The 8,613-nt window shown below is 40.4% G+C and overlaps 1 protein-coding gene across 1 annotated transcript in view; it reads left to right on the top strand.

The window, feature by feature from the left end:
* chd6 (chromodomain helicase DNA binding protein 6) overlaps positions 1-8,613 on the top strand; it is a gene marked incomplete in the record, with an annotated part of 91,110 nt that overhangs the window by 10,797 nt on the left and 71,700 nt on the right. Inside the window, 1 exon segment of the mRNA XM_035661471.1 lies at positions 3,435-3,484. Coding sequence (XP_035517364.1) covers positions 3,455-3,484 — 30 coding nt within the window.

Below are 8,613 nucleotides of genomic sequence, written 5' to 3'. Positions count from 1 at the left end.
TGTGTTTAACAGGGTGGTGGGTTACTGTTTTCACTGATGATGAAAAAGTGTCTTTGACTTCCGGGTAATTGCAAAGGGTGGATGAAACTGATTGAAAGGGACTACAGAGTGATTCACTGGGGAGTTGGAAGCACGAAGGTATGCGTAAATGCACAAACCTACAGATTGACAGACTCGTATTGTAGGTACTCAGTCTCTCAGGTAAAGTGGTACAATGGACAGTGTGCTGGAATTTATTTTGCAGTCATGTTATGCTGGAAATACTGGACGTTAAATCTCTCTGGAAGCTTTGACTCATGGGAAACCCCAAAGTCCTGCAATGCAGATCTTTGTGTGTGACCATGGGAATCCTAATGTTTTAAAGGCGTTCGGTGCATAATAAAAAGTATTGAATCCAGATACCAAACCTTTCCCTCTGAAATATAACATTTTATTACTTGCACTAAACAAAAAAAGCTAAACTGAGAACAGTTCCTTAGAACTTAAAATAACCACTGAAGTGGGCAGAGGCTGCTGGTTGACTCACACCCTTAAGGCAAAACCCAACATCTTCTTTGGTTTGTGGGTGATCGCATTAAAGGTCCAGTGCGTAACATTTAGGAGGATCTATTGTCAGGATTTTATAATATTCAGAGATATGTTTTCATTAGTGTATAAGAAAATAAGAATCGTTGTGTTTTGTTACCTTAGAATGAGCCGGTCCTCTTCTATGGAGTCCGCCACGTCGAACCGCTATGTTTCTACAGTAGCCCAGAATGGACAAACCAAACACTGGCTGTGGAGTTTGTTCTACATGTGTCAAAGCCAGTTCTCATTACCAGGTCGTCAAATGCCAGAGGTGTCCTACACACTGCTCCTTTAACGTACAGAAACCATCCGTATATGTTGATAATGGAGTTTAATTCCACAGCCTAGCCCTACGAGATCACACCACAGACGAGGGTTTAACTTGTAGTACTCGTGGAGGCTTTCAATGAGTTCCAGTAATGTTTTGGAGAGGCATGAAATTGAATGAATTCAATTGTACTGGCTTTGGTCTCGTCCACCTCAATATCACTCCATGAAACCAACCCCACTGGCAATAGTGCTACTGTACTTACGTTTCAAAAAGCGCTTCAGATGCAGTGTGGAGCTGTGTGAGTCTGCTCTGTTCAGGTTATTGTAAAAATTGTTTCAACATTTCTGTGCTGTGTCATCGCAGTCTGAAACCAACCCCAGTAGCAACCAACGTTTCCACTAAAACCTCAATGAAAGCTCAAAGTGGCTCAATGAAAGCTCAGAGTGGTAGCCATTGTAGGAATCCCCCCTCTGACACATTTCTACCACTTTTGTCCGGCATTAGTGGTGGTAACAATTCTCTCTTGGTCTGTCCTGAGGGGGAGAAACACTGAGAACACTAAAAAACTGACTGTTCTTTTCATTATCAAAAGATGATACTCTTTGCACTGTAGTATTTCAGCTGCATACAGTACAGCCAACAGAGGTTACCCTGGCACTTTTCTTATTCTTAAAAATCAGATTCCTCCTGAATCTGTTTCTGTGTCGTGATCCCTGCTGCTGGTATCAAGGCTGTCCAGTGATTAGTCATCACTTGACTGTTGAACTGCAAATAAGTGAAAATGTGCCATTTCAGTGTTGAATCACAGGAACGTACGCTCTGTTGCCACTCAATTAACATGGCTTGAATTATTGTATTTCCTCCTATTTTTGTGGAAAGTTTCCAGCATGTGTAGATCTGTGGTGGTGATGTGTACTGTGTGTTCCTGCTTTTGTTGTTTTAGAAGATCTGGTTGTCAGAAGGCCATTGTGACCTGTTGATAGAAAGCTCTTACTAGACCCCCCTCCCTTCTCAGTTTCCCATTTCAGGACGTGAATCAGGAACAGACTGATTATGTCCATCTTAATAAAGCGTCAGTGGACACTGATGGCCTTGTTGAGCATAAAAACACTTGCGACATCTTTGAGCGGGCGCTTTTCTCTCCGTTACACCTTCTAAATGCATATTAGAGCAGGATTAAATGCAAAAAAAGTCCCTGTCAACAACAAGGCGGATACATTTAACAATGCACTGTCCGTTTCCATCCACACCAGTATTTCCTTATCCTTGTCTACAGGTCTCAAATTGAATACAAAGCATATGTTGTTCTTTATTATTTATATTATGGATTTGTCTCAGTTGTTAGTCGTGTGTGTGTGTGTGTGTGTGTGTGAGAGAATAGCCGTGTGTGTGTTTCAGTTACTGTTTTCAGAACACAAAGAGCCACAACTAAAAACACAGCAATAAAGTCAAATTTCAATTCAATTTTATTTGTATCGCACAAAATCATAACAGTTATCTCAGGGCTTTTTTTATATAAAGCAGGTGTAGACCGTACTCCCTTATACAATTATATACAGAGACTCCACAGTTTCCACCGTGAGCAAGCACACAGCGACAGCGGCAAGGAAAAAAGGCAGAAACCTTGAACAGACCCTGGCTCAACTATAAGCTTTATCAAAGAGCGTCGTCTTAAATGTGGAGAGGGTGTCTGCCTTCCGACAGCGGCTGAAGTTGCTTTTAATACTACGAGAGTTGCTGGAGGTTTGACCTTCTGTCTGTTGTTTCCCTCCAGACCTTCTTCTTTTTCTCTTTTCGTTCTTGAAGTGGAGTCATACAGCTCTGTGATGAGTGCCCTTTTTTTTATTGTTTAAACTGAAGAAGTATAAACTTGCTGTCATTCTGAACACACCTTAAAAGTTCTCCATTAACAGTCAGACAATACAAAAATAGAACAGAGAAATGGCTTCTCATCCACCTCCTCTTTCAGCTGGCAAATAAAGCCTCTCAGTGACCAACCGCAGACGACTGTAGTTGTTCTTGGATGCTTCCAGGAGTAACTGGAATGTGCAAAAAGGTTATTGATGGAGAACATTTGGCCAAGCAAACGGTCTCCTAATACGGGGTACAAAGATTAGCTGTTTTGAATAAATGATAGATGGAATAGAAATGAGGAAAATGCAAGCATAATTCCTGTTGGGATTTCAATATTTTCTACGTACAGGGGCAGCAGTAGCTCATTTCAAAGGGTGGTTGGTTGAAGTCCATAACAGACCACAATACGGAGGGTAGCTGTAGAGGTGCCAGTTCACCTGCAATGTGGCAGCCCATCACTCTCACATCTCTCCCCTCAACTGCAGGTCTATGGGTTGTGTGCGTAACTATAAAAATTTAAATGTCTTCTTTGTATTTTTCATATTTTTTGGATTTTTGCTTTTTGCAGTCTGAAATAGCCCGCATAATTATTATAGGTTGAATCACCTTCACCTGCTTTTTAGCCTTCAGCTTCACGAAACTTTACTAACAGCTGCATTGTTGGACGCCATAGTGTGTTTTCAGTGTTTGTCTCGTGTGCATTTCTTGAAGTAATATGAATGATGTCCTCTTGTGTTTACAGATGCAGTGAAGGGATATAAGATGAAAATACACAAGAAGGACAAGCAGCAGGTTTGTATTGCACAAACACACACACACACACACACACACACATACAAGCGGACATCAGAAAAGTAGGTCATTTATAAAAACCTCTATACACACAGCAGCTTTGATATTAAATAAAACATGATTTTTAAGCTTCAATCTGGGGTGTGTTTAGTGTGTAGTGTTTTAATAGCCCTTTTAGTAGCCCTTTAATACTATAACACAGTTTAACCCCAGATCCTGGGGTGTTCTGTGTTGCTGTTCAGACACATGAATGGAAGCTCCTCTAATATAGGACACTGGGAAATGACAAATGCTGTCTAGCCAGTATTTTCAATGGAGAGAGCGGCTGCACTCTCCTGGGCATTGACAGGAGGCACAAGTTATGGCGGCAGGAGTTTTATTGTACAGAATAGTGGCGACAAAGTTAATTTGTGCCTCTCTGATTCACATAGTTCTGTAATTTTGTCCACTTTGGGTTGTCCGCTGTAGTAAATAATCTCAAGCATGGCAGGAAATATGGACACTGGGTTCACATTCTGATGTAGTTTGTCTCTGTTGGATTATGTGCGGCTCTTCATCCCGGGTACTACCTCACACAAACTTTTGGTTCTTCCTGTGCATTTTGATCTGACAGCACCATAACTCCACCGTAACACTGTAGTATGTTATAGTTCTTAAGTCTTTTAGAACTAGAACTACATACTCCTCGGCTAGGAACAACTAGAAACGATAAAAAAGACAAATAGGATGGGCGCTGGATCAAAAAGATATCTAGCAGATTAGACACAGATAGATCCGCACACCAAGTAGCTCCTGTGAAGGATTTTGTATTGCGAGCGATGGTTCACCAGCCTTCATCTGTCAGGAACACTCCTGTATAAAAGCACCTGTATTAGGAAAAGACAGGTCTCATAGAACAGTGGTTGGCAGCCTGTCTGCTTAGGCCTAAAAGAACAATAATTGATAGAAATACAGTGTGAGGGCTCTGGGCCTGTTAACAGTATATAGCCTATAGTATACTGTGTTTTTGAGTTCTTGTCCCCCGTGTTGAATGTCATTAAAGGGATGACATCGCTGAGAGCTGCTTCCTGTCACTCATTCAGCACTGCTTGCCACAATATGTTATTTTCTGTTAATCTACACAAGTATTTGAAGACCCCCTGAAATTATCTGGCGAACCACTGTCATAGACGATTGTGGTGTGGTTGGAAATCCATTCAGAAATGACAATGCTAAAGTTAAAGAATTTCTGGCTGTGTCTTAAATCACTCCCTATTTGAGTGCAATGTTCACATTCTCTTTCTATATTTTTATTTGATTTGATTAATTCACGCAATGGAGCAATTGTGTGTTCATAGCATAAGCACGTACTTTTTGTTGAAAATTCAACATTGCTTAGCTTATCTTCAATGGACCTTTGAGTTGAATTACGCGACAACTCATCTGTCAGTGAAGATGTACAGTTATTAATTATGTTTTCAATATCACCTAATAAGGTGACAGTTTACCATAAAATTAATTGTATTCGTTCCTCCAAGTCCATAATAGTACAGAAAGTCTTCAGATAGAAGGACGTGCTGTATGTCTGAAGATATTCAATCATCTGCTCTCAGTCTCTGTTGCTCCAGAGCCTTGCTCCTCCCTCACAGCCAACAGAGGGTGCATAAATCGTCTGAAAAGCTTCTGTTACGCTTCCAGGTGTCCTCAAACCTTCTTGCTCACGATATCATAGAATTTTTTCTGTTCGAGGTATTTTAGTATTCTTTATTGCATTTCCATGACGGCTTGCTGTTTGTAATATTTATGAGTCAGGCTGAGCAGAGTGATGAGTCAGAGTTTTTCTAAGTGTGAGGTGACACAGCAGTCTCTCAGCTGAGCACGAGGCCTCCATACTGCAGTGATAGTGGACTAGCACCCTCATGACAGGAAAACATGTTTATTCACTGCTTCTCATCCTTATTTGGTGCTTTTTAAAAAACTTTATTATCCTCTTTATTTAATTCTTCCTGTTGTATTTGCTTCACGGTTTTGGAAGACACAAACTGTTTCTTATCAACACAACTCTAGTGAAATAATCTGTAATATTCTAATGTAAAGGAAAACAACTATATAACCAAGAGTAAGATAAGGAAGGTCTGTGAAGACCTTAAAATCTCCACCCTTCGTTTCTTCACCAGGAATGAATAAAACCCACAAAGAACCTCCCGAAGGACGTTTTTCTGATGCACAATCTGTCTTAACAAACGGCACTTTTGTACCAACGGAGCACATGATTTTCTTTTTTTTTTAATTTGTCTGGTGCATTACTTGACCGACTTTTACACTTGTGACTGATTTTACTTGTAATTTCATGTATTGAAATTTAACAGTTTTCAGCAAGTTTAAAAAGTTCAGCGTGGTGCTCCAAGTACCACGATGAGTTAGGTTACGCGATAAGCTTCCAAACTCTGACCAGTGTTTTTGAAAGCTGCTGCAGCTCTCAGTGCAGCAGTGTGATGTGGAGCAGAGACCACCTCAAATGTAAAGTTCCAGCAATTGTCAGATTCTTGATAAATTGAATGTCTACAAACAACAGGGGTGCCATCTGGTAGTGGTCTGTGATTATGTCATACCTGCCAAAGAGGTACCACATTTGCTATTTTATTTTGAAGCTTTCTTCTTTATGAATTATTTTATTGTCACAAGCAGAATGATAACCATAATGATTACTATGGGGGAAAAAAACATACAAAAAGAAAACCACCTAAGCAGCTTGTGACAACCTAAAACTTCAAGACAAACACATAAAACAAGACGGAAACTCCTATTTTTCAAACTCTTCGTGGTTGTTATTTTGCTGACTGACAGTTCATCCTGCTTTAAGATGCCATCTGTCTAGTTATGACTGAAAAGATGTTAAACTCGATGTTTTAGTCTTGCTAGCAGCATGGCTTTACGGAGGGAAATGTTGGTCTGTTGGTAAGTCGTCCACTGTGGTCCCGGCTGAAATAACGTTTCAAGGATTGTTTGGATGGATTGGCGTGACATTTTGAACATTCATGGTTCACCGGCTGCGCTGACTTTTCTTCTAATGCCACAAGTAGGTGGAGAGTGTTAGTGAGATATCTCGACAACTATTGGATGCCATGAAAATCCGTATTGATATTTATGGCGCCCAGAGGATGAAGTTTACCGGGTTTCAATAAGAGTCCATAAGACTTTAAAAAGATCAAATAGGCTAGGCCTGTCCTGTATTCTCTAGTGAAGCATCACGCTTTTAACCTGTTAACATGGGTGCCGAAGCGAAAAGCAAGAGGCTCTGCAACGTACATACTCTGCTCCCACAGGCGGTGTGTCCCGGGCATCAGAGCTGCTAGCATGGCTGTAGGCTCTTAGTCTTTCTTAGATCAAGTTGTCATTGCTGAAACTGGTTTAGGAAATTCGAAGCTCTTGATTTACACACAAGCTTTCTCATCTGCCCCCTGTTTAACAGTGGGTGGTGTTGTTGTTGGTCACTGCGTTTATAATCAGTATGTTTATTTGACTTTGAGAATAATTGATAGGGGCTTGAGAAGGATGAGCCCCTGAATCAATAATATATGAGGTAAAGTGAGTTTTTATGAGCTCGTACTTCACTATAATACCGGTTGTATTGAGCTTCATTATGTTAGCGGGGGGAGGTTTGGTTGCAGCCACAGTTTTGAACAATCCTAGGCCTGCAGTGCTACATCCAAACCCAATGTTTAAGATGGAGTTATAACAGAGCATGCTGGGGCAGAAGGGAAGAGTGGCGGCATCCTTTGTAGGTTAGTTTCAGCTTGTGTACAGAAGGGGAAGTGATGAGTTTCTCACTGATTCAGTGATGGTGTGTGTCTGGTATCTCATCTGCATTTCAAGTGGCCTTCAAGTTATCTGCCTGCCACATCTTAAATTGACACGGCGATAACGTCATCACGGCTGAGGAACTGATGTCTATCTCGAAATGTTTAGAGAAGGCTGTTCTACCATGTTGGAAGAATGACAACAAAGAAGAGATGGCGGTGTGGTCAACATAGTCTCCTGGCGTAAACATAACACTACTGCGGTGGTAGATTGCTCAGAAGGAGATAATAGGAATGTAAACTGACGTGGGTGATCCTACAGGTGTTCTCAGGGAGCAGACGGACAGACGGCCACAGGGTCTGGTGTGAAAAACGGCGTGGTAACTGTTGGTAACCACTCTCTGGACAATTAAACGCGCTGTGTTGGCGTTTCTGTCTTCCTGGAGGTGTCTGTGTTTGTCACTTTAGTTTGAAGTTTGTTTAACCTCTGTTAGTGTTGGGAACGCTTTGTGGGCTGTGATTGACATGGCTGACAGAACTGTACAGTACATTGTGCTGCACTGGACTGAGGAAAAGTGAAATAATGCTGACTTTTGTCTGCAGGTTGTGCATGATCTGAATGCAGTGCTTAAAAATGTTCTAGGTGTTTTGTGTGTAGTCTTTTTCCTAGTTAGTTGTAGGGCTGCAACAGTTACCTTATTATTGAGTAATATGTTTATTTATGTCTACGAATAATCGATGAGTCATGTAAAATGGCGAAAAATAGTGAAACATTTCCCAGAAACCAAAAAATCGAAACCTTTTTTTGATTAATAATTTTTTTTAAATGAACTATTTTTATTATCGATTAAGTTAGTTTTGAGTCATTTTTTAAGAAACAATGTCGGCCTTCTCAGGTGTGAATATTTTCTGCTTTCTATAGTCCTGAATGACATTACACTGAAGATCTTTGGGTTGTGGACAGAACAAGACATTTGAGGATGTCACCTTGGGCTTTAGGAAACAGAGATCAACATTTTTCACCATTTTCTGAACCATCAACTAATCTAATAATTGAGAAAATTATTGACAGATGAATTGATTGTAAAAAAGTGGTTAGCTGGAGCCCTAATTCAGTGTAAAATGATAATAAACAGAAAAGCAGCACATGCTCTCATTTTAGAATGTGTAACTTGGCATTTTTTTTGGCAGTTTCTTTGATGTAGGCAAATAAAGGTTTAAGTTTATTTATCAAAATTTTTCACAATTCGTTTTATATTGTTTGAGTAATTGATTAATCTATCTATAAAGCAAGAAATCTGTCTGTCTGTGTGTGTGTGTGTGTGTGTGTGTGGCTCAAATATCTCTGCA

Source organism: Morone saxatilis, unplaced genomic scaffold (assembly GCF_004916995.1).
Source record: "Morone saxatilis isolate NCDOM2014 unplaced genomic scaffold, NCSU_SB_2.0 Contig18, whole genome shotgun sequence".
Taxonomy (NCBI): Eukaryota; Metazoa; Chordata; class Actinopteri; family Moronidae; genus Morone; species Morone saxatilis.
This window is presented reverse-complemented; position numbering and strand designations above follow the sequence as displayed.